Source organism: Pollicipes pollicipes, unplaced genomic scaffold, assembly GCF_011947565.3.
Source record: "Pollicipes pollicipes isolate AB1234 unplaced genomic scaffold, Ppol_2.1 Scaffold_4219;HRSCAF=4965_pilon_pilon_pilon, whole genome shotgun sequence".
NCBI lineage: Eukaryota > Metazoa > Arthropoda > Thecostraca > Pollicipedomorpha > Pollicipedidae > Pollicipes > Pollicipes pollicipes.
Genome location: NW_023596448.1, coordinates 14,025,711 through 14,052,976, shown reverse-complemented (window position 1 = coordinate 14,052,976; position 27,266 = coordinate 14,025,711). Strand labels below are relative to the sequence as shown.

General features: G+C 51.8%; 1 protein-coding gene across 1 annotated transcript in view; it reads right to left on the bottom strand.

Annotated features, from left to right (window-relative positions):
* LOC119094908 (uncharacterized) overlaps positions 1–27,266 on the bottom strand; it is an 89,662-nt gene that overhangs the window by 25,229 nt on the left and 37,167 nt on the right. The window contains exons 5-7 of the mRNA XM_037217819.1: positions 10,159–10,360; positions 5,915–7,189; positions 5,432–5,877 (exon numbers count right to left, since the gene is read on the bottom strand). Of these exons, the coding sequence (XP_037073714.1) occupies positions 5,432–5,877; positions 5,915–7,189; positions 10,159–10,360 (1,923 nt within the window). The remainder of the gene's footprint in view (positions 1–5,431; positions 5,878–5,914; positions 7,190–10,158; positions 10,361–27,266) is intronic.

The window sequence follows — 27,266 nt, the reverse complement described above, 5'->3', positions numbered from 1 at the left end:
TCGTGGACCCCAGCCCCCCTCGTCCCTTCGTGGAACCCAGCCCCACTCGTCCCTTCGTCGACCCCAGGCTCTGCTCGTCCCTCCGTCGACCCCCAGCTCCACCCGTCCTTTCGTCGATCCCAGGCTCCACTCGTTCCTCCGTTGACCCCCAGCTCTGATCGTCGCTCCGTCGACCCCCAGCTCTAATCGTCCCTCCGTTGACCCCCAGCTCTGATCGTTCCTCCGTTGACCCCCAGCTCTAATCGTCGCTCCGTCGACCCCCAGCTCTAATCATCCCTCCGTTGACCCCCAGCTCTAATCGTTCCTCTGTTGACTCCCCAGCTCTAATCGTCCCTCCGTTGACCCCCAGCTCTTATCGTTCCTCTGTTGACCCCCAGCTCTAATCGTCGCTCCGTTGACCCCCAGCTCTAATCGTCCCTCCGTTGACCCCCAGCTCTAATCGTTCCTCCGTTGACCCCCAGCTCTAATGGTTCCTCCGTCGACCCCCAACTCTAATCGTCCCTCCGTTGTCCCCTACCTCCAAGCGTCCCGGCGTTCACCCCCAGCCATGGGCGGCCAGCGCTGTTTCTGGCGTCGCCGGAGCCCGCGTCTCGAGCCCGAACCCATCGCGGACGGGCACGTGAGACCATGCATAGTGTATGCGTCAGTACCGTTAACGAGCGATACCAATCTCTATTTCAGACGGTCAGGCCGTCAACGGACAACATAAAGCAGAGATATGCACAACGTATCGTCGTCGGCTTGGTAGGGCAGTTGGTTGAATCACTCGTCTTCAGATTTATCCACCCGTGGTGGGGTGGGTTCAAGTTGCTTTAGGTGTTTGCTATTTCTTCCTAACTGGTGCCGCCTACGACCGTTGGCAGTAACCACGCTAAAAGTTAGGCGACGCGTGGATGTGGTTGGAATGAACCGTGACGAGCATGGCGCCACATTAAATTTTCACTGCTAAAATCTAGCGTAAACCCAATATTTTACGATTGGATGGTCGCTCATAGCTCACACAACAAACGCTATTTAGCGGGAGTTCTAGTGTAAGAGACTCATCGATTCAGAACGTTTGGATAAAAAAACAATACAAAAAGAAAATCTGCCAGCTGCATGTAATGCCCAACTAACCGCATGCATGCTCAGCTCACTGCGCCTGAGGCGAGTGTGCGACGCTCTTCATAAGCTCGAGACGTCCCTTGTTCCAGAGCGGACGCTGACCTTTGCACCGCGCGTTGAATTGGGAAGTTGGCCGATGGTCGTCAAAGGTCGTGTGTGGGCGCCCACCGGCATGCCTGGCAGCTCGACCGGCACCATCACGGACGACGCCTGGCAGCTCAGCCGGCCCCAACACGACCGGCCACCACATGCCTGGCAGCCCGACCGGCACCATCACGGACGACGCCTGGCAGCTCAACCGGCCTCAGCACGGACCACCATCGACGCGGTTAGAAGTTCAACCGGCCCAAAACGGCCGACCACCGGCCCAAAACCACCGGCCTGGCAGCTCAACCGGCCCAAAACGGCCGACCACCGGTGCGCCTGGCAGCTCAACCGGCCCGAAACGGCCGACCACCGGTGCGCCTGGCAGCTCAACCGGCCCGAAACGGCCGACCACCGGTGCGCCTGGCAGCTCAACCGACCCAACACGGCCGTGGAGTCCATACAAGGCATGGCCGATTATAGGCGGGCTGGAGAGCTTATCAGACCGTGGGGGCATTTAAGACGGGTGATCACCGGACGATTGGTCGTATATGATGACTATACTTGTACCGTAGCCGTTACAATCAAACTAAAAGTCTGGGAGGATCGGCTGAGGCAGCGTCCTAATGATGCGTTTTTCTTTTTAAGCCCCGGGTAAGTGAATCCGGGAAGCCGAAGTGATGAGGACATCCCCTGGGTTCATCCCGCTGTGCGAGTTCGATTCCGTTTATGTCCCAACTCCATTCCTATCGCTATAAGCTTTGGTTTGTGTTCGTGACTTGCCTCCAAACACTATAAGTGTTTGGAGGCAAGTCCGTTTAAAACTTTGCAGCCATAAAACACCAGCCACGTCAGCTTTTAAAAGATGTCGATACATTATATATTTGTGAGCTCAGGTATATCAAGTTATGTACTCTTTCATCTCAACTGAAGGCAAATTAGGCCTGAGGGTTTCACATGGACGACCAAGCCACTCAAACAAGCGTGGGTAAAGAAGATAACCTGCATCAGCGACTGTGTGACATTGGACGAGATCAACGTGACATTATTCAGATGTCTCCGCTGGTATCTGTCTGCAACAACGCGCTTAAGCTGAATAACTCGATTCCCATATCACCATCGAGAGGTATCCAGCCAACCGTGCGTCTCTTGAAGGCTGCTGCCACAAAAGGTCAGAAGCCGTCGCCCAAACTTAAGCCGTTTTGAATGGAGCCTCTAAAAGGCTGCTCCCGGAAGGCATCAACTATAGATGCCACGCGACCTTTAGCTGCAAGGCTGCACAACACTCTACCATGATTCGCGCCACACCCAGTCGCGAATCTAGTCGCAGCAGTGTGTCACTAAACTCACTCGTCTCACTTGGACTGGACGGCCATCCGGCCATCCGTTTACACCCGCTCTGCTCACCCATGGTTGATGTGGCTTGCGACCTCGACTTGATCGTCCTCGGCCTTGATCTCCTCCAGGACTATTTGCCCCACCCCATCAGGAGCGAGGTCAAAGGGTGGGACCTCCCTTAGGCTTGGATTTTGTTATATTTTTAACCAAAGATCGTTTCCATCAGGAGACATGGCGTGTGTTCACCGAGCTCCGTCCCCCTCCCTTAAGAAAATCCTGGCTGCCTGGAACCCTACACCTCATGCCCGTATTCTCCTGGCTGGGGCCCTGCACTTCATGCCCGTGTTCTCCTGACAAGGGTCCTTCACCTCATGCCCGTGTTCTCCTGCCTGACTGGGACCCTATATTTCATGCCCGCGTCCTCCTGGCTGGCTAGAACCCTGCATCTCATGCCCGTGTTCTTCTGGCTGGGGCCCAGTATTTCATGCCCGTGTTCTCCTGGCTGGCTGGGGCCCCGCATCTCATGCCCGTGTTCTCCTAGCTGGGGCTCTACATCTCATGCCCGTGTTCTCCTGGCTGGCTGGGGCCCTGCATCTCATGCCCGTGTTCTGCTGGCTGGCTAGAGCTCTGCATCTCATGCCCGTGTTATCCTGGCTGCGGCCCTGCATCTCATGCCCGTGTTCTCCTGGCTGGGCCCTGCGTCTCATGCCCGTGTTCTCCTGGCTGGGCCCTGCGTCTCATGCCCGTGTTCTCCCGGACCTTTCGCCGTTCACCAGCCCGTAAGCTACCAGTAAGGCAGCTTGCACAACACGGGGCGGGTGAGAGGATCGCATGCGTGGGAGCTATCGACGAGCGACGGGATCGCATGAGTGGGAGCTATCGACGAGCGATGGGATCGCATGAGTGGGAGCTATCGACGAGCGACGGGATCGCATGAGTGGGGGCTATCGAAGAGCGAAGGGGTCGCATGAGTGGGAGCTATCGACGAGCGATGGGATCGCATGCGTGGGAGCTATCGACGAGCGATGAGATCGTAGGCATGAGAACTATTGACGAGCGAGGGGATCGTAGGCATGAGAACTATTGACGAGCGAGGGGATCGTAGGCATCAGAACTATTGACGAGCGAGGGGATCGCATGCCTACGGGGTTTACCGTCTGTTACCTTGTAGGTGATGCCAAGTTACCGTCTGTCACCTTGTAGGTGATGCCAAAAACTAAGCTACTCGAGCCAGACGCCAGACACTTTTGACAATCCTTACAAACGGAGTTGATTAATGCGATGATTATACGGGTTGACAACGGATTTGATTAACGCCTTGGCATGTCCAGCTTTCATAAGAGTTTAACAAGTAAAGGACGAATTTGGTAACTTCGCTTAATGACAAATGACGTCTGAAAATAGCATGAGCTGCGCTCGAATTGCCGCTTTTGCTTGCTGTCAGCAGTTTGTAACGGGCTTGACCAATCACGAACACCGATTTTGTGAGCGAGGCTTTGGAAACTGGGAAGAGTTAATGCCACATATTCGATGACAAAACGATGTGCCCGCCCCTTGGATATCGGAGAGGCAAACGGAAGCAAAGAGTTACTTATTTTTTGTGCTTTGAGCGTCAACGTATCACGCGACTTAGTGGAGCTTTCTGTCCTGCAATATACGAGACTGCGCAATGCTGTTGAAGTGTGATCGAAATAATCTTTTTTGACGCGAAAATGCAAATCGTGCCATAGTATACTATGCTGAACTACAATCATGCACTATGATGTGTAGCCGCCTTTTCATCAGGCTATAGCTGCCTGCAATCGAAGACCATCTGTTTTCTGTCAGGCCAGCCGTTCCCTGAGTACATGGTGACACAGTGGGGTCGAATTATATTTTTGGGGGGCGGCGGGGGAGGGGCGAGCCACGGGCCCAACAGCATAACCTACCCGAAGCATGTGATTCTCGACGGATTAGGACCAGTATTGGTTGACGAAAGGTAATTTTCAATTCATGTCTGCTTGTGAATTATCATTACCAAAAGGCCATCACATGGCACCTTAAAAGGTAAGCTTTGTTGTGCATACCCAGCTTTGCCCTCTTGTAAAAACGGCAAAATTAGTAAATGGGTCCAAACCAACATTTTGGGACGGGGTAAGGAGACATTGGTGGGGGCAGGAGAAAATCGGCCCTGGGCCGTCACGAAATGATATAAAATGACCTTGTGGTGACTTGATTCGTGTTTATCCCTCCTCTCCTTGTTGTTGGAAAAGCGAAGAAAAACTGACTGCCGAATCAAGGTCTGACGATGAGTCTGGAAGTGTCTGGCAATTAAGTGGACAAATGCATGAAATTGCAGTGGTGCACAGTTTTGGAAATTATGACCAAAACATTGTGGTATAAAAGCCAGAATGTTTTGCAAAGACATTGACCGCAATGAACAGGATCACCCCGCGCGTGGTTTCATGGTCGTTCTCTTGCAGTCAAGGCCACAAAGATTGAGTCAAGTCAAGCCAGATTCAGGTTAAGCACGGTATTTGAAACCGGTGGCTGCGAAGGTGACATAGGTCGCTTTTCCATCGATCAATAAACATTTTTTTTCAACTTGTTCAAAAAGGCATAATAATCTGGCCAGACATGTCCGAGCCGGTCCGGGTCGGGTCGGGTCGGGTTGAGGTCCACAGATATGATTCGATGTGTAGATATGTGCTCTCGTCTAGATGTGGTCAAGGTATGGTTCTTCAAGGTCCCCGATAAGGTTCGCTTGGCCTGCTGCCACACTTTAATAGACTCAGAATCAGGCTTGAAACATAAAATCTGGAATCAGTCCCACGAATTGTGCACGATAGTGACCCTTCCAACATAACACCTAAGCCCGACTCCTTCCTCCTCCAGCCCACCGCCCACCACCGCACCCGCCTCTCACCGTTGATGCGCGTCTCAGTCTTGCAGGCCGTCTTGCGCAGGAACTCGTACTTGGCAATGAACGAGTACGAGTAGAAGTCCTCGGCGGCCGTCATGTTGAACACGTCGTAGCGCAGCTCCAGCACGCTGGCCGTTGACTCGACGACGATGGGCGTACCGGTGGTGCGGTCGGCGCACACGCAGTCGCGCCACACCCGCACGCCCGGCCAGGGCACCTCGGCCAGCCGCAGCTCGGAGCGCGCGCCGCCGTGGTAGCGACACCGGTAGCGCTGCAGCCGCTCGTCGCGCACCGTCTCGCAGCCGCTCTCGTCGGCCGCCGTGAACTTGTTGACGAGGATGCGCACGCGTTCGCCGGCCGTGCCCTCGAAGCGGAAGAGGCAGCGCAGGTGCGTGCGCCCGCCGCGACCGTACAGGAACACGTTCTTGGCGGGCCCGAACGACCCCTTGCTGAGGCGACCGCGGCTTGCGAACACGCGGGTGGCACGGCTCGTCCCCTAGCTGCTGGCCGTCCTCGCGCATGTCGACGAACTCGTAGCGGAGTTGAAAGCTGGCCGTGTCGAGGCCAAGCCCGGTGACGTGACGCTGCGTCAGCGTGACGTTCTCGGACGACGAGAGGTAGCTCTCGTGCAGCGCGCACGGCGGCACGGCCGCGCCGCCGGCCGCTCGCAGGGCGCGCGTGCACAGCAGCGGCTTGGTGTCGCCGCAGAAGAAGCCGAGCGAGCGGTTACGGCCGCCGCCGGGGGCGCCGTCAATGATGTCGAGGCGGTGGTGACAGTGACGCGACTTGGCGTCGTGACCGTAGCCCTCCTGGTGGCTGGCGTGGTAGGTGACGTGGTACTGCAGGAAGTACAGCCAGAGCCGCTCGTGGCTGCGCCCCAGCAGCGTATACGTACAGCTAGTGTTGGACGGCAGGCTGTGGGCCGGACTGCCGATGAGGCCCACTGGACTGATGGTGCTGGTGAAGACGTAGCGGCAGCCGCTGCGGTCCACGAAGCGCGTGCGCTCGCTGATGTTGACAAAGCGCACGCTCACGTCCAGCTCGAAACCGGGGATGTAGGAGGTGGGGTGCTTTAGCTTGTCCCGCGACAGCGCCGGCTGGCTGAGCCGGTCGAAGGCGGACGTCCGGAACTCGACGATCATGTTGGGCCCGCTGGACACGAGCGGCGGCAGCGCGCCGCCGCCGCAGAACTTGAGCAGCTTCGGCGCCGACTTGGTCATACCGTCGTACACAGTGACGAAGTCCCGCACCAGGTCGCACTTCGCCCAGGTATGGAGCTGGCGCACGGCGCCGCCGGCCGAGTCCGTGTCTTTGACGTTGATGAGCTCGCCGTACCGCTGCGAGAGCACGAGGAGTGCGCGCGTGCCGCCGGGCGGCTCGCTGTGCTTGATGTGGTAAGAACACGTCACGTTACGCGGGTACAGCCCCGGGAAGTTCGGGCTCTGGATTCGGCAGCGGACGCGGTCGCAGTTGTCGAACATGAAGTCACAGAAGCTGTTGTACACGGGGATGCCGCGGAACTTGGCCTGTTTCGGCCCGCTGCGCATCACCGCCCGCTGAGCGCTGATGAACTTGTAGCGCAGCTTGACGTAGAATTGGCTGACCTCATCGCCGCTGAAGCTGCCGCCGCCACTGAGCCGGTACAGCCGGAATGTGACGGTGACGGTGCTGGTCTCGCTGTAGTACACGTTGTATCCCCAACCGGAGCCGCACCAGAAGCCGTCGTTGTGGATCCGACCGACCTCGGCGATTTGCATGTGGCTGTGGGGCAGAGAGCGAGGCGCCTCCGGTCACGTGACGCGACGGACTGCGTTACAGTTACTCAGCGCCATCACAAGTTTCACATAGAGAAGTTAAGAAGTCTAAAGGCACGAAACCCCTAAGAAGTATTGGACCACCAAGCAGTGCAAGAAGGTTCTAACAGGGGTGGATGAGGCATGGATGGAAAGAAGGCGCGGAAAGGGGTGATGCGTGAACTCCGCTAGACCTCCGGCTACAAACAGCATGTAGCAGTTTTAGAAGCTTTTGAAGGCGTATATGAGATAAGTCGCCTGGTACACATCGATATCGCGCGTTGCAAGGATTTTCACTGTTATGACGTGACTTAAGGCGGCCTTGCACTAAGCATGGTACATTGCGCCGAATCGCTGGTACTGCAGGGCGGTCCGATGTGTGTGTAAGTCAGAAAACGTTTGATGGATCGAGCACCACAGCGCTTTTGAAATGGAAAATACATTCGCAAACACACATGACATAAATGTATTGCAAACGGAAAGGACGAACAAGAACGTAGAATGAACGGAAGAAACACAGTCTCGCTACAAGGATAGTTGGCGGGAGGACAGTATTCTACAAATGCATCTAGAGGAATAGAGATATGACAAGAAAAGAAAGATGGGAAACATTAAAAGCGAATATCTTCTTTAGGTTCGTTAATATATTATGCAAAGCTCTCCAGCTTCTCGAACTATCATGCATACGGTCTACTTCACAACCCCATCTCAGAGTCTGACCAGCGCGCGCGGTGTCGCCTGCTGTTTGCCGTGCTCAAACACGATGACGATTTAGTTAAGGCAATAACTGCAGCATAATTTGCCAAATACAGCAGGCTGGGGCTGGTGCGCGGAGCACTTAATTGGCGTAATTAGCCTCGCTGGTCGCCAAATTATTACAACCGCCAGCCCGAGCGCCAAATGAAATCATGCAATTTGCGTGTCCGACGTCGGAATTCGGACAGCGCACCAGCCTTTCTTCCGTTCATTTCTTGTGGACTATTTGTGCTAAAGATAATAGATGTTGAATGTAATAGTGCACCAGGGCTCTAAAACGATGCATCACGCTAGGTCGCAAGCATAAGAGCTCTGCTTGGTGGGATGTGTTGTGGAGGAACACGCTTGACTGCGAGCCAGACTTGTGGTCGACTCAATTTTGTTGAGTCGGCTCAGGAATGGCTCACAGATTTTGAGATCCGAATCAACTCACGACTCATGGCTTGCATTGAATCATTTGGCTGATGACTCACACAGCTTGCAAATATAAGATCCGATTCAGTTCTGGTTCATTTAGGTGTATATATATATATATATATATATATATATATATATATATATATACAGCTTAGCAGCAAGTTTGCAGTTTAAACCTACCAAATGCAGTGCAGCAAACAATACCTTTCCTGTGACCTATTACCAACCAGCTCTCTCAAGTCTCAAATCTAGGCTGGCATATTCCACGTGGCACCTACGACCCATACCCATTAGTTCAAAAGCATGCAACGTGGACAGGACTGCACTTAACCTCACAGCTTGCAGCCTGCACCTGCCAAGTGCCAGCCAAGCTCATTCACATCACATTTCCACTAGCCAGTTCCAGCCACGCCGTCGGCACTAGCGTGTTAGCAATGCAACATTGGATTGTAGTTCTTGCAATAGGGGTAAGCCAGCATAGCTTACAAACATGTGATCCTTCCTAATACCTGAACCTAATCAGTAATACAATTCATCCTTGCATCTCTCACAAACAAGCCCAAAAGAAGTTCAATTCACTCAAGCCATTCCTTCCAGCCAGCAGGAAACTGAGCTGAACTGAGTTGAGCCCTGAACAACCGAACTAGAGATAGGCTAACGTAAGCGTCAGGTTGTCCTAAACTCATCTCATCAGGTCACTCTATGATGGGCTAGGAGTCAAAACAGGCTTCCGCGCTGCATAGAGTTTAGGGCGCTGTGGGTCACTGCCCGCATTCCAAGACTTCTTAGTTTGGAGGCCACATTCTCACAAGTTGCGTATAGCGTGGATATAGTTATTGACAATATCCCTTGAGGTCATACGGGACATACAATGCGCATATGCGACAAGACCATCTTGCTGTTTATTACATGATAATGAAAAATGAAAAACATGACCATTCCATTGGCTTTATAGATCGAAGACATTCTTTCACTGATTTCAGGATATGATACAAGAATGTACGATGTCTGCACCACTGTCTGCACCACGTAATATCCTCTGGTCTCTCACTAGGATTTGACAAACTTCAGGTCAGGATCAACAATACTGTTTACTGGTTAGAAATTACAATAGCAGTATTTGTGCTAATTTTGCAAAAAGGCTTATAACTAGCGCTTCATACTGTTCTTTTGAACACTCTGAAATGGTCTGCTGATTTGTCTGGGGTGTGCTGTGTTTCCTCATGCCACCATTTTCATTTGAGCCACGTAGCTTACTGACATATCATTGTTGGTAATGATCGACTCACAATTCAGGCCATACAATTTACGAAGCATGTGATACAACCCATAACTCAAAGCATGCTTTTTTGGTGAGTCGATTCAGTTCACGACTCACCCCTAAACAATTTGCTCATGAGTCGATTCATAACTAAGTTTGAATCGAACACAAGTCTGCTGCGAGCAGGCGACCCTTGTGAATAAATCACATGGAACATATGCCTTCATATAATAAGCCGCCAACCATGGGATCGGTTCCATTTTAAAGTCGCTAGAGGATGTTTGCTCGCTTTAGATGCAAACCAGCAAGAAACATTCACAGTCAAGACTACCGTTAATTACACGGCACATGCGTAAATATCCGCATTTACAGCAGCTCCAGTGCCAGCTGCATCTCCAACTAAACCCACTTCCGAGCATCCAGCGCCTCAGCCGACCCAGCCAGGGGGACGACCCCCGGTGCATCGCCCCCACTCCACATCCTCATCCTCCGGCTCTTCTCACCCGTCCGGACAGCCGTTGTGCACGTGGCTGGTGAAGCGGCCCAGACTGAACGTGTCGAAAACGAGCTCGAGCAGGTCGCCGTGCTCTCCGCCGTCAGCGATGAACGTCAGCTGACAGACGTGCGGCAGCCGCTGCCGCCGCGGCGGCCGCAGCTCCAGGCCGTAGGTCCGACCTTCGAAGCCGTAGTAGGTCCGGTTGCAGGCTGGGGGAGGGGGCGTCGGGTCAGCACTGCCTCCCACGTGGGCCACTCGTGCCGGAGTGCGTCCGGCTGCTCCATCGGAGGGGCATCGTCTGAAAGGTGGGCGCAGACCGTGCGTGCGTTTTCGTGTTGAGGCAGGTTAACTTCTGGCTGTAGGGAGACGTGGTCGTTAGGTTAAATGAACATCGTGTCCGATCGCACCATATCGCACTACACTGACGTCACCCACCAGGAAAAGTAGCTAACACGCGCCCGGGTGGCCAGTTGAATATGACGTGCTCGGGTGGGGAGGGGGGGGGGGGGGGAGGGGAGGCAAATTGACCGCCTCTAACATCTCTATCACAAGGCGAGCTTAAGGCGACAGGTTCGTTGGAAAGGTGAGCCTGTATGTGTAATCCCTAATGTTAAGTTTTGATGCTCCCAGCCATGACCTTCAGGTCAAATAAGGTGAAGCAAGGCCACATTCCAGATGGATGCTAGCCGTGTCTGCAGACCACCTCGTGCAACCATTTATAACCTACACATCACTTCTAAGCCAACTGTCACTGTTGCTCATGTCAGATCAGTGACCTGATGTGACCTTTAGAGGGTCAAGGTCACCAAAACTTTTGAGACTAAGCTGGAATTTGAATTCGAATTATGGCAGATGACTACGCTAGGCTAGGTGGTAACCTACAATGGAAGGTTTCATTGAGGTCATCTCTGGTCAGTAACCTCTTAATTTCATCAAGTTGGAATAAGATATCTTGTAACACCCTTGTGATCAAGAGATTTGAAATAAGCTTCAAATGCCACTCAATAAAGGAAGCTCTTCAGAACAAGAATGATCTCGTATTGACCTCGGTCTCACCTCCATAGGAATCACACCCCGCACCTCTGGTTTCCCACACGCGCAGTGGTCAACGCAGCCGCGTTAACCACGCATTAACCCTGCATCACCAGCACCCCTAATCTGTCTTTCAAAAGGTTTATATGTCTTATAGGGTGTGCAGCCCTGGATGACTTAATGGCCAACGTGCACCGTGACTGTTTTGAGGAATTCTATGTCGAAATATAATAGACACAAAATAATTATTTACAGTCGTAGTCCGAGGATACCCAGTTGGAGATACTGACGCCTGCCTTTGCTCTGCGAAAACTGTGATGGGCCTCGTAAGTAAGATCGCTCCCTTGCCAGGCAGATTCAAACCCACGCGGAACAACTACTCCAAGGCGCTGGGTCACATCAGAAGGATTGATTTCAGGCGTGACTGAACCATGAGCTGTGCTCGGAGAGCATTGCTGAAAGTCTTTTTTTGTAATATCTAAGCGCTCAGAAATGTGTTCGCGAATGTTCGGCGCTCCAGCCTTACGTCAGTGCGGGCTGGGTGGTCGAGCAGTCTGCGGCAGTGTATTAAGGACAGGGCGTACTCCGATGCACGTGGACAGTTGCTAGCTGAAGTAACGGGATCACCTCGCAAGCGTGGCTCAGAACGGGTGACCTTCTGCGACAGGTCACATAGGTGAAGAGAACACTGACAGACAAGGTTAGTTGGCTGATAAGAATCTAGATGCCAACCTATGTCCTACAGAACCAATCAAAAAGAGATATGAGGCAGCATCTTGACATTGGCATGCATAAGGCAAGCATATCTTTGCTCAGAATGTACGGTCAATTTGGCCCCGAAATGAAAGCTTGAAACCAGACGAAAACCGTGGGTTGAATAGCACCAGGCAGTGTGGTTGGAGCTGGGAAAATCCTCGACATTCTCCAGAACACAATGTGATTAATTAAAACGTGAAATAAAACATTTTTAACATACTTTCACACTGGATGTCTGAAATGGGTTGATCAAATCAATCAGGCATCACCTTGCAGTGCGATGGTCGGGCCGGGTCAAGCCCGATGGGGCAGCGGGACTATGGGCGGTGAACTCGACACCAAACAATATCTCCAGGCTTGGGGCGTGGAGATGCCCCCCCCCCTCAAAAAAAAATAGCCCACCCTCCATCCACAAAATAGCACCGCACTTCCTGCTCTGGGGGAGTCCAGTGCCGAACCATGCAAGTGAAAACTGCAGCATGCTTGAAAAAGTCCTAGTAAGACTTTTTCGACTCACGGGTTTTCGTGTACTTGTTAATTTCCGGATCTCCATTGGGAACAATACTGCGTAGAATTCCTCTGAACCAAATTATGTAATGTTGTTCTGCCATTAAACCACAAAACAAGACTGCAGAATGCTTCATCGCTCCAAAAAACCTACCTTTCAACCTATTTAAGGACTAAAAACCCAAATCTGGATGCGCCATTAGAGGACTAGCGCTAAAAAACCAGACTTGTACAAAGTGAAAATGACAAAGACTTGGGGTCTAATGAACAATAGACGGCATGGGCATACGACGGGTAATTGACAGCATTCACGGCATGCTGCAGTATTAACAAATTTAAACTATCTTCGGACGGAAGCGCACAAGAACACACACACACACACACACACACACACACACACACACACACACACACACACACACACACACACACAACACACACACACACACACACACACACACACACACACACACACACACACACACACACACACACACACACACACACACACACACAAATAGGTGCGTGCATCTCCCCTGTCGCATCTAGGTGCGAAAGTGAGATGATTGCTGCATTGGTGAGACATTTCAATTCATGGGTTTTTCGCAACAGGTCCCTCGCACGCAATCCGTATGTGGTTTTATATCGGACAGCAGCCAGCATGCTCTCTCACAGCTCCATTTTCCTGTATCAAGACCTGTCATTCTAACACACCAACTGGTCAGGTTTTAAAAGTGGTACTATAACCATATGCCCGGCAGTATAGATAAGAATGGTAATTTGATAGACGGCTGTACGCACCATGAATGTGACATATTCCCATGCGAATGAAAGCATAGGTTTGCTGGCTTTTCAAGGGCACATTCAAGTTCTGCACCGATTCTGCAGCGCAATGAACGTCTGAGAGTTAGATGTGACAATTTCTCGTGCCAATTATCGCAGAGGCGGGGGGGGGGGGAGGTATAAGCCATCTCATGAGACACTTACCGACCGCCAACAATTTCAATTCCTGCGTAGTGAGTATGCACCTATCTCTTGAAATAAGAATAAAATGGACTGAAGAAAGAAAATTGACTGAACTGCATCATGCAAGATGAACCGTTCGGCTAGGATTAAAATTGTAGAGGATGTATATTGTTTCAAGCTGGGGAACAGCGTATCCAAATACGTATGCCATTTAAAATGAAACATTTAGATAGTTTTGCATGAAATGAGACACAAAGTTGCCTGACCCATGTTTAGTGCAAAGAAGCAAACACCAGATAACGACCAAAACAACATCATGTGGTACTGACTTCCGTGATTATAATAAATGTATTGCCCCGCAGAGGTTCCCTTGTTACGTCTCACCAATAAGGACTGCTTGAATGCTTCATTGCTTCATCAAAGTGTCTTCAAAGTCCGTGCTTCGGTTAACAAATTTCCACAACACGGCTTTTTTACTCATCCAAGTGTTCGGAACGCGCACCCGACCCGCAGAGCTGCCGGAAGACCCAATAGTCTCAGAGCCGGTACTTAGAGGTGACGGAGACCCAACGCAGAGCCGAGGTATTAGAGCTGCGAGAGACCAATAGTCAGAGCCGACCTACTTAGAGCTGCCGGAGACCCAGCAGTCAGAGCCGGTACTTTCGAGCTTGACGGAGACCCAATAGTCAGAGCGGTACTTAGAGCTGACGGAGACCCAAGAGTCAGAGACGGTACTAGAGCTGACGGAGAGCCAATAGTCAGAGGCCTGTCTTTGATACTTAGAGCTGCCGGAGACCCAATAGCAGAGCACGGTACTTAGAGCTGACGGAGACCCAATAGTCAGAGCCGGTACTTAGAGCTGCCGGAGACCCAATAGTCAGAGCCGGTACTTAGAGCTGCCGGAGACCCAATAGTCAGAGCCGGTACTTAGAGCTGACGGAGACCCAATAGTCAGAGCCGGTACTTAGAGCTGCCGGAGACCCAATAGTCAGAGCCCGTACTTAGAGCTGACGGAGACCCAATAGTCAGAGCCGGTACTTAGAGCTGCCGGAGACCCAATAGTCAGAGCCGGTACTTAGAGCTGCCGGAAACCCAATAGTCAGAGCCGGTACTTAAAGCTGCCGGAGACCCAATAGTCAGAGCCGGTACTTAAAGCTGCCGGAGACCCAATAGTCAGAGCCGGTACTTAAAGCTGCCGGAGACCCAATAGTCAGAGCCGGTACTTAAAGCTGCCGGAGACCCAATAGACAGAGCCGGTACTTAGAGCTGCCGGAGACCCAATAGTCAGAGCCGGCACTTTTCCATCTAAGGATTAATCGCTGGCCTAAACTGACATTACCTTCCAGTATCGTCCTCAAAACACATATTTATTTGAACTGTACGCCCCAAAGAAAAATGTGAGCCCTTTCTTCGCCCGAACAACACCAGTCTCTGCTGAAACAACAGACACTCGGCACTAGCAGGAAGTATACACAGGTTTCGCGATATCCTGACCTTTTTTAAGTGACATACAGGACCTGCCCACCAGGCTCCTTTGCACATGCACTGATTGAAGCTTCGAGTTAGGTCGCATGGGAAAGTATAAAACCTTTTAGTCATCAACAGGATGTCATTTGGAGACATGAGGAGTTATGTGCAGCCAGGCGTCTTGAATTAATCGGCATTGTCTGACAGGCCATAAATGGCTGCGATGCGTCACACCATTCCACTTGAAAGGAGTTTTCATCAAGACTAGCAATGACAAAAGAGCTGTTTTCATCAAACTGATTTTGAATGGATCACTTCCGCCGGTTTCTCGTCTAATCAGATTTATTCGCCCGCATTCTGAAAGTGATTAAATCTGCCTCGCCGTCCGCCCGTTCCCAAGATTGGGAAGGAGCTGTCCCCTATTGAGCTGTTACTTGTTTTTCACATTACTTCCTTCGCAACGCTTCATAATGTCTTGCATCGAGAGCACAGCCCCGTCTATTCGTTACACCTCAAACATCAACAGGCATTGCAATTGAATGAGATGTTTTGAGAGAGTCTCCGTGACGTGCTGTGATAGATTTCACCATACCTTTCCTATTTGAAATATTCCCTTCCCTTACGCGACTCAATATTTAGGCCTTGTACTTCGTGAGCAGCTACACCCCTTAGGTTAGTTGCGAACTGCCGTTTTAGAATATTATCGGACACGGTTTTAAATGGTTATAATCATCGTAAGCCCCATTATGCCATGTCAGGCGTTTCACCCCGTTGGCCTTCTTCATAAAACAAATATTTGTACATCTGTATTATAAGTTGTAAAAACTTGTAAAGGCATTCGCGAGAATGCATTTCATAAGCATAGGCCTGCAACAACAACTGTAACTTATAAATACATAAATCTACACATCCACATTTATAAATATATGTAGATGATATCAGCGAACGTATTCTCACAGGTTTCATAAAGTCAGCTGATTTTCCCATCGCGGCGCATTTGTCAAATTTAAAAGTACAAATCACAGACACAAATCAACGATGACCTACCCTCCTGTGAAGAAGGCCATCATAACCTTAATACGCGCTCGGGAGAGGGTCAATTTGACCCCCCAAAGACTTTTACGGAGTGCTTTCAAAACAGCGCTGCGTAGCCATGCCAAATTTCTCATAGACGTAAACAATTGGATAGCGGATTGTTTGGTATAACAATTTTGACGTACTGTGTACGATTGCTGACCCACCGCAGGTCAAAGTCAGTCTACGGAATCAGCGTTGACAAATCCTGGGGAATCGTTCAATCTGATGCAACAGCGGAGTGTTTGACGAAGCCATACATCTCTGAGATATTTTCTTAAGCAACACGAAAATTAAACAAACAAATCACACTGACCTAGGGTCAAGTATAAAGGTCAGAACAATGTCAAAGCCAACCTGCCTGGTCACTGTCGGGCTTGTTGCATGGGGTAGTTTCTGGTGCCCATTGCGAATTTATTGATGGCAGGAACCGCATTATACACATTCTATGCACTTCTTAAAGGTCAGAATAGATCACTGATCTAAAATAACCCAGGTCAACATTTTTTTAGGAACGTATTGCCTAGAGTTCAGTTCCACTGAGCGCGGCGCCGGTGGCGGACGTGCCGTGGTCTCTCCCCACCTCGCGACCCCAGTGGCCTTTTAGCTGATAGCCTTCCATGTTTCGTAAGCAGTTTTAGTGGCAGTGTGAGAGTGAGAGTGCCTGTGCGCGAGTGAGAAGGCGAAGGGATCATTTCGCTGATCACGTGAATCGTGACCGACTACCGTGACTGCCGTGACTACCGAGACGGGACCACCTACCTGCCGGCTGTGCAGCGACGGGCCCGAGATGACAACTACCGGCGACTCCTGAGCCTATAAACAACGCGACTACAGCCATCTCCGCTTCAGTTCTGGAGCGGACAAGCTAGCAAGCTAGCGGCAAGCCTGCGTTCTGCAATGAATCGCCAGCTGCTCCGCCTATTGGTGACCTTGGCGGTCGCCCAGGTTATCGTGCGGGCCGCCTTGCCGGCCCCAAATCCCTGGCTCCCGGCTCGGCGCGTGCCCTCGGGCCATGCGGGGTCAGCTGTTGAGTGCGGACCGCGCCAGGTCACCGCGGCGGCCGGGGGCGAGCTCAGGGTTGCCTTGGCCGGCTTGGGTGCGGGCGTGAGCGCGGGCCGGCCCTCTGGCGGCCGCGGGCCTGTCTCACGTGACAGCCGGCCGGCGCGCCGGGGCAAGCGATCGTGGCGCCGGGGCAAGCGATCGCGGCGCCGGGGCAAGCGATCGCGGCGCCGGGGCTGTGGCGGAGGGGTGAGTTGGCGGGCGCCCAGCGAATGCCGTGCGGGTGAACTATGCATGGCGCAGTTAAACATACAAAGTTTGAAGCCCAAACTGCCAGATATACGCCACATTCTAACTTATATGCATCAGTTTGATATTCTCGCACTCAGTGAAACGTGGCTGCGGCCGTCTGTCCCCGCCCGGCTGCTGAACATTGATGGGTACCGGCTGTACCGACACGACCGGCCTGCAGACAGCGGACTGCCTAGGAGTTACGGAGGGGTCGCAGTTTTGGCGCGAGACTCGTTTGATGTGACTGGTCTGAAAGCGCCTCATACTGCCGCTAGTTCATCGAATCTTGAGATTATTTGGACCCTTGTTCGACTCGCTAAAGCAAAGCAGATTATTTTCGGGTCGTTGTACCGACATCCCACTAACACAGCCCGGCAGGTGTCTTATGATCTCGATGATTTGGAGAACCAGTTACAATGTATAATGTCCACACATGACTGCACAATAGTGATCGCCGGTGATTTAAACATCAACCTGATTGGCTCGAGCACAGGCACCGGCTATCAGAAATTGATGCAACTGTTAAGGTCTTACAATCTGCATATGTGTAACGATCCAACGTACCGTCCTGCTGGCTCGCTGTTAGATGTTACGATCACAAATCACAAGGACCTCATCCAACGCTGTGGTGTCACCGCCTGTCACTATAGTCCGCATGACTTCACGCGAGTATTGCTGAAAGTATCGAAAGGGAAACGCCAAACCAATGTCATCACATCCCGCTGCCTGAATCGAATTGATTTTGATTATTTCAATGATTTGTTTGTGAACGCCGACTGGTGTCTCGTCTATGGAAGTGCGACGACGTCTGAGAAGTGGGACTCTTTTCTAGGAGTGTTTACAACCCACTTGAATGCCGTCGCGCCTGCCCGGCGCATTAAACTGCGCTGTCAATCCGCCCCACCTGTCTCAGCTGATACGCGGGTGTTGATGGTTCGTCGCCGCGTCGCTCTAGCGTGCTGTTCGCGTGCTGAGTACAAGACACTCAATAAGCAGGCACGGGCAGCTATTAGACGGGACTGTCGCGATCATATTAGAAAGCAGATTTCTGAGGCAGGTCACTCCGGCATGTGGCGGTGCGTTAAATCGGTTATTGGCAGTAAACAGGGTACGTCAGCCACACCTAACATTCATCCTGATATTTTGAATGGCTACTTTGTAAAAGTAGGGTCTACGACTGCCGCCAGCGTGCCGAACCGGGGCACGGCTTTGCCAGTCAGGCTCCCCCGAGTTATGACCTGCTCATTTAAGGTGCATCCTGTGTCATGCGATGAGCTGCTTGCAGCTATGTCTACGATGAACCCGACCACATCCTGTGGGCTAGATGAACTTAGTATACAGCTCTTACAGAAGTCTTTCCGTGGTGTCGGCTGTCCCCCACTTGACGCCATCAATAGCAGTCTCATTGAGGGAACGGTGCCCAGCGCCTGGAAACACGCTCTTGTCACAGCGCTCCCGAAAACCAGTGATTTGAACGATCCTACCAAATTTAGGCCAATCTCTGTAGTGCCAGCGATAGCAAAAATAGTCGAGCGTATTGTTCATCATCAGCTTAGCTCATATTTTAACGAGAGTGATTCATTTTCACATACACAACACGGATATCGTAGGAATTTGTCAACAGGGACCGCACTTACTGTAGTGACTGATAAAATACTCACCGCGATGGATGCTGGGGAAATTGCTCTACTTGTTTTGATAGATCTGTCAAAATGTTTTGACGTTGTGGATCACCAGCTTCTCTTATCCAAGCTTAAGCTGAACAATATTGACACAAAATGGTTTGAAAGCTACCTTTGCGGGCATACCCAACAGGTTCAGATCAAATATCCTTCAGGGCATACTGCACGCTCCCGCAGTCTTCCGAATGGGATGGGGGTATTTCAGGGTGCCGCCCTCAGGCCGCTCCTATATTCCATTTTCTCGAACGATCTAGCGTTATATTCAGAAGGTGCCACAGTGATACAACATGCCGATGACACACAGATTTGGGCTACTGGAAAGAAAAGTGCAATGCAACATCTTGTCGGAACCATGGAGAGTACCTTGTCAATCGTATTGGACTGGTTTAACAACCACTCTATGAAAGTCAATACAACAAAAACGCAGTTAATAGCTTGCGGGACAAAGGCTATGCTGCGTAATATGCCTCCTGTGCATGTCAAGTTCGGGTCAGCTGTCATTACTGAAAGCAATACTGTCAAAACCCTTGGTGTGGTGATGGACAGAAATCTCACATTTGAACCGCACATTGATCAGCTTGTTGCCAGGTCGACGGGCGCTCTGATGGCCCTGTCCCATGCCAAGCATGTACTCCCAAGAGACACCCTCGTTCGCATTGTCGGAGCTCTAGTTCTTTCCTCCATTAGATACTATATAGCACTGTATGGTACTCACGGAGCCACCCAGCTCCATCGCGTGCAAAAACTCGTGAACTTCTGTGCGCGGGTTGTGAGCGGAAGGAGAAGGTGTGACCATATATCGGATGTTGTCAGGGATCTACGATGGCTTAGTGCTGATCAGCTCGTCAGATATCATATGTTGTGCCTGCTCAAAAAAGTCTTACTCACGGGTCAGCCACCAGATATAGAAGTGATGTTCACACGTGCTGAGCACACTCATGAAACGCGACAGGCTAACCAGCTGAGGCACCCCCGAGCGGTGAGCAACTCTGGCACTCGCCGATGTAGCTACAGAGCATCGGATTTGTTTAACTGCCTGCCGCCCGACTTGCGCAATGTTCAGAGTCTAGGCCGCTTCAAGCGCCAACTTATGGAGTTGCTATTGAGTGAGGCGAATGTTGGCACATGAATGGGTGCGTGTGTGAATTCGATTGTGTGTGATGCTACGATGTGAATGCAGTAGTGTGATTCACCGAGATGATCCCTTGACCGATGTGTGATGTGTTGGGCTATTTTTATTAGGTTTCACATTGCCTCTTTTATGCCCGTTTTTATCAATGATGACGTGTAACTTCTGAAAAGCCACTGGATCTTGTGGAAAGTTACGAAATATATGGACACATGGAGTAACCTTTAACACTTACACCAAATGCAAAACTAAAAACAGCCTTGTACGAATTTGGTCACCATGGCATTTAAAAAGTCAAACAAAGTCAATGGCCTTGAACGAACATCACTAACGGTTTGCTTAGAACGGGTATTTAGGTTCTGGGGGCACTTTGGACACAGATTGGAGTTTGACCTTGTCTGACCGTATTTGTTACAAAGGTCATGATCTAGAAACCCTGAATTTTGACACAAAGGAGTTCATGTATACGCCAACACACCATGTGTCTCTAGCCCTATTCATTTCTGAGATCTTAGGAGAGGTCAAATTGACCCCCACCCGATCGAAGTATATAAGACCAGTAACCCGGGCTCGTGTTAAGGCAGTGCCAGTTCCGAGGATGAATTATGGACATGAAGCTTATAGAGGAAGAAGGCTTGCAAGAATTTTCCGGGAAAAATAATGAAGGTCTCAGAGGAAGCGCAAGGATAAACAAACTCTCAGAGGAAGCGGATCAATGACGGTGTTGACGAGCTTCATAGGCGCCAAATACGCGTGTAGCCCGTGCAACCGAAAGTGAAGCAAGGCTAATTCCTTGCGTAAATACCCGATCCAGTGACCTCAGCAGTAAAAACTCTCACCGATCCGATCCAAATACTCCATGGCCTTGTATTTGCATGTAGAGCGGGTGGTAAGGTGCTGATACAAAGCGATTTTTTACACGATTAATTCCAGATACATCCAAGTCACTGTCGGGAATAAGTTGCCATATTAATAGGCGCATGCGTCTCATATCTGTGCGTAGAAGATAGGTGCTTATCATAGTGGTATTGTACTGGTTTACTGCATCACTGGTTCACTGGCTTTCATGACAGTGACAATGCTTTGGTTATTTGTTTACATCTGCTTAAAACTGTAAGACCAGCGCGGTGAACACAATTACAAATTTGCTTGATTTCTGGTGAGGTACCTAATGTCATGTTTCGTCGCAATTCCAAAAATTGTATTCTGCTGTTGGCTGGAAAATGCCGCAATGGATATTCTGCATAACATATTTTTTACACATTCTCATCGAGGCCTGTCCCTACCCCTGAAGAAAATCCAGGTTGCATCTCTGTTGTTGGCACGAACGGGTTGTAAGTGGGCGCGGAGGCTAAACGATAGAAAGAGGAAGAAGGGCCCCTGTGTCTGTCATGGGGCCACAAGTGCCTGACAAGGGGTGCTGTGGCAGTAAGGGATCCGAGTCTGCCACGCACCCGTTGCTCAGCAGGGACAGTGGCGGAGCCCCGATTGTCAGAGAGCCTCTCGCGTATATCGGGACCCTCCGGCGATAACAGGAGATGCGATATATGACACCAAAAGCGCCCACAATGAAGCGATGGGAGAGCCATGTGTCGGACAGGTGGACTCAATAACGAACAAGGGACCCTTCTCTTCACTTGGGCCAGTGACTTGGCTTTGTATGTAGGCTCCTTATACCAGTAAGAGATGCTTTTGCTTCACTGAAAGCCCCTCCGCCGAGACCGGCCAACTGCTCACGTCAGAGGGCCTCATGTGTCATGAAGAGGACCAATGTATTATGTACTACTCAGGGGGCCTCTGAATCACTCACGATGCTCGGCCCCCGTGTCACTAGAATGCTGCATCTTAGCGCTCCCCCCGTCTCCAGTGTACCCCGCACAGCGTCGCTTGGGCGGAAAAAGCAAGTGGTCCCTTAGTGTCCAGTCCACGGGCCATCTCAATGAAAAAAGTTGGGACCCGCTGAAAACTTGGGATAATTTTTCACCATGGACCTTTCATAAAGCTCATTGGTCTCTTGCTCTATCAATATTCCGGGTGTTGCCCTGCACACGTACACAAAGGTGACACAGAAACCGGCAACGACGGAGATAGCGACGGCGAGAACGTTGGGCCTGGCTGCGTGAGCCTAACTTCATGCATTAACACCACGGACCCGCTTAGCCCGGGCTTCCCAACTTTACACCGAGCTAATTGGTCGAAAACGTGACCTATTGCTCGGCACACAAGGAAGAAAGGATATATATATATATATATATATATATATATATATATATATATATATATATATATATATATATATATATATATATATATATATATATATATATATATACACATATATTCCCAGAAAGTTTGGCAGACGATGCGGATGTAACCAACGGAAACGTAAATATTCAAGTCGTAATATGCACCGCCCAGGGCAGCACGCTGCACTCGCTGTGTCGGGACTCAAGTGACGTCATGTCGACGTTGGGCGCATGGAGTACTAAAAACCAGATCCGGCGTACCTCTTATACAAACTTGAAAACACTGGTGAGTGGCGGCGACAACTGACGCACGGAGTTGAGTTTAACAACTACGATTCTGTAACGCGCATTGGATTTATGAACAATTGCAATCTGCATTTGGTAAATTCCGAATTCCAAATTGCGAACGGCTTATACAAAAGATTTGTAAAAAAGGCTACAGGTGACCGCGTGCATGAGACATTCAAAAATGATTATGATTATTACGACGCTTGTATAATTGTTTCGCTTGGCGGCAGGAGTGATGGCGTCTTCGTGTTGTGTTTGAAAACATTATTGAGCTAGGGCATCGCAAATGCCAAAAAGATAATATTTCAACTTACTTGCTCGCATATGATAGAAGCTTTCCGTCGTATGTTCGTGTTGATAGCATCACATCATGTCAAAGCACGTGTCGCTGGAGTCACGAGTTCGTGAACTGTTCCTCGGGCTGGAGACCCGCCCTCCAGGATTGATCTGCGTCGGCTATCGGATCCCAGTTATTCACGAACCACTCCAAACAGAGGGTGCTTCACATTCCAACGCACAGCACACATGAGGAAGTATTCCATCGCGTCTACAGTTGTCCTTTCCCGTGAAGGCCAGTGGCGGTGCACCATATTTGTACGGTGAACTTCGACACCTGATCTGAGTCATTCCTGCGCCTCTCCTCTGACCGCTGCACCTGGCGTGCTCGAATTACGTTAGCTTACGTTTTACCGCAGAAGTCTGCCGTGCTGTGCGATAGCGCGAAATTCGGTGACTATTGTGGGTTTCACTCCCGCCACGCTCCCCACCCCACAAACAGGTCACGTTCCCCGAGTGTTCGATGATCGTCAGTGCGACACACTACCGCGCACGCCAGGCATCACGGCTGCCGGCCACGCCGCGCGCGCTGGTGCACGGTGTGCTTGGGACCGCAACGACGCTGTGCTAACAAGGACTGAGCACTAAGCTATGTCTTCGGAATCTGGTCACAATATGGTTCCGATGTCCAGGGGCAGCATATCAAATGCATTTTTCGGAAGCAGGCACAAGAAATAATCCATCGACGTTGTTTCCGTCTTGTCTTACTGTTATTATGGCAGTTACTTAGCCTACGAGCGCAGTCTCAGCCCTCTCCCTCAACTTTCCGTCCAGTCCCTATCTCCCTCTACTTTCCGCTCAGTCCCTCTTTCCCTCTACTCTCCGCTCAGTCCCTCTCTCCCTCTACTTTTCGCTCAGCCCCTCTCTCTCCTCCCGAGTTGTTGACCAGCGTTTTCATCTAAACCGTCGGCAGCACCGCCTATGAGCCCCGCCCCCTTCCCCGGACCAACCGTCGCTCGATATCCGCCGGGCCGTCGCTCGCCGGATGGCCGCACTTCCGGTCCGTCGACGGCGCCTTTGATCCTGCCGAGCGTCGTCAGATAATTGGTGGACCGTGTCCGCCCTGATCGGCTGCGGCCACCCTCATCCACCCTGGTCGACGGTGACGACCTCGATTGTTCACGTCCGCGTAGGTGTTCGGCGCGCGCCCTGACCCATCGCTCCATCTCTGACTCGTCGAACAACTCCCCAGTTTTGGCATCCGCTCTGAGAGTCCATGACCGCTCTGCTGGTCCGCGTCTGCCCTGGGAATTCGCCTCCGCTTTTTTCCGTGTCCGTCTGCCACCAGCTTTTGCTGATCTGTCTTTGCCGACGCCGCCCCGTTTTGTGGTCGTCTGTCCGATGCAATCCGTTTACGCCTGCAGCGTCCCCGGCGCGCCATCTCCTCGCGATAAGTCGCAACGAGCGCCGGTAGCGGCCTCCCGGGCTTCCTCAGGCCGTTCGGTCGTCTGGCCGGAAATATGCACACCCCGGGGATGTGGCCCACTTCCCCTCCCCTCGCCACCAGGCCGCCTATTCGCACGGCCCAGGAGACGTTGGGCGGCGGTACAGCACACCCCGTCGGCCATCCGCGAAAGGCCAGCGCCCTGCTGAGCGCGTGACCGTCGCCGGCAGTCAGCGGCAGCGCGCCTCAGGAGAAGGCCTCGGGTGGGGAGAGCAGGGATTATTCCGCGAAGAATTTCTGGTTTGCGAGCCAGCGGCATCATGCGTCTCTCCGTGACTGTTTCCGCGTCCCGGACGGGGCCCGCACTGAGGAGATTTCCCGGCGGGGGCCGGAGTAAGATCGCTGACCGTCAAAACCATCGTGCTGGGAACGGCCCCAGGGCATTATGCTCCAGGTCTCCGTGGGTATTAGCCCAGACGGAAGACATATTTGAGTCGTGGCTCATGACTCTTTGGGACTCGGAGATAAGCGGATTAATTAGTTTTAGATGGATGTGACTGGCACTCAGCCTCGCCAGTTTTAAAGAATTGGTCTTTGACTCCGACTCATAAAATAAGCCGCCAGGCTCAAGCCCTTGAGGCAGTACGAATCTCTAATCCCAAATATTTAGATTCAGACCAAGATGCCACATCCTTCTGAATACCGAGATACTGCATCCAACTGCATGTTTCAGGACTCGGGTTGTGCCCCGATGTCCTGGGACTAGGACTCAGGCTCAAGCACTTGATATAACACGAGCAGAGTCAGCGTGACCTGCGCTTTTTGACCGTGTTGGGCCGCTGCCTTTCTGACGTCGTCCGCTCAGACCGACCGACCCACCGGCCGGCTGCAGCCGCCGCCGCCCGTTGGTCGACCCCCGCCGCATACCCTGCACCGGAAGACAGTCGACCCCGCCGCATACCCTGTACCGGGAGACAGTCGACCCCCGCCGCATACCCTCTACCGGGAGACAGTCGACCCCGCCGCATATCCTGTACCGGGAGACAGTCGACCCCCGCCGCATACCCTCTACCGGGAGACAGTCGACCCCGCCGCATATCCTGTACCGGAAGACAGTGTCTTATCATGGGACCACAGCGCCTGACAAGAGGTCCTGTGTCAGCAAGGGGATGCGAGTCGGCCACGGGCCTGTCGGCTGGAAAGAGACTGCGACGGCACCCGGAATGTCAGAGGGCCTCTTGCGTTGGTCGGAACCACCGTACTGCTCACCGTAAATATCCTGTGGTCCCTACTTCTTGGTGCGTTCTGGGGCGAGCTGCGACGGCACCCGGAATATCAGAGGGCCTCTTGCGTTGGTCGGAACCACCGTACTGCTCACCGTAAATATCCTGTGGTCCTTACTTCTTGGTGCGTTCTGGGGCAAGCTGCGACGGCACCCAGAATGTCAGAGGGCCTCTTGCGTTGGTCGGAACCACCGTACTGCTCACCGTAAATATCCTGTGGTCCCTACTTCTTGGTGTGTTCTGGGGCGAGCTGCGACGGCACCCGGAATGTCAGAGGGCCTCTTGCGTTGGTCGGAACCACCGTACTGCTCACCGTAAATATCCTGTGGTCCCTACTTCTTGGTGCGTTCTGGGGCAAGCTGCGACGGCACCCAGAATGTCAGAGGGCCTCTTGCGTTGGTCGGAACCACCGTACTGCTCACCGTAAATATCCTGTGGTCTCTACTTCTTGGTGCGTTCTGGGGCAGGCACACATAGGTGACACAGAAACCGACGACGGCAGGAGTGGAGGCGGCGAGAACGGTGAGCCTGACTGCGTGAGCCTTTCTTCATCCATTCATGCCACCGTCTTGTTAGTGTAGGCTATATAATTTGGCTTAGGTTCCCCGACTTGACACCGAGCCAAGTGGTTGAGGGCGTGATATATTTTTTGACGCACAAAAGACGAAGCGAAGAAAACATAGTTATTCTCGTTAAATTTGGCAGGTGATAAAACCGTAGCCAAGTACTACGAAGTTTGTCAATTCGTGCGGCTCAGCGTTTCCAACGTCAGCTCACGTTTTACCAACTAAAAAGTAATCACAAGTTGTAGTTGAATCCAGTGTCATACGACAACAAATTTAAACCGGAGCAAAACACAAACCTAAACCGGGCAAAGCAAAATAATTTAACTCAAAGGGGCTAAAATTTCGAGATTTCCCTTTCGGTTCTTTAGAGCGCAGATTTTTTCCAGCCAAGCGCAGTACATCTGGCTGAAAAGGCGGCTGCGCTGCATGGTGGCTTGTTTCGTGTATTGATGTTCGGTACATTATGGCCTGTTCGACAGGCACACATGGCCGGGATGGCTTCATTTTGGTTTTGCAATGCAGCTGTCGTCGGTGAGACCGCATTGGCGGCCACCATGTCCATCAGCGAGGGGAGATGAAGAGATGGAGCGGCAGAGGGAAGGAGGAGAGAGATAGAGAGAGAGAGAAGAGGAGAGGAGGATGAGAGAGAGAGAGAGGGAAGAGAAGGAGGAGAGAGAGAGGAGAGAGGAGAGAGAAGGAGAGAGAGAGGAAGAGAGAGAGAGGGAGAAGAGAGAGAGGAGGGGAAGAGAGAGAGAGAGAGAGAGAGAGAGAGAGAGAGAGGAGCGAGAAGGGAGAGGGAGAGAGAGAGAGACAGAGAGAAGAGAAGCGAGAGAGAGAGAGAGAAGAGTAGAGAGGAGAGAGGAGAGAGGAGAGAGATGAGAGAGAGAGAGAGAGAGAGAGAGGGAGAGGGAGAGGGAGAGGAGAGGGAGGAGGGAGAGGGAGAGGGAGAGGAGGGGAGAGGGAGATGGAGAGGGAGAGGAGAGGGGAGGGGGAGGGAGAGGGAGAGGGAGAGGAGAGGGAGAGGTGAGAGGGAGAGGGGAGCGGGGAGGGAGATGGACGAGAGAGAGGGAGGAGGGAGAGGGAGAGGGAGAGGGAGAGGGAGAGGG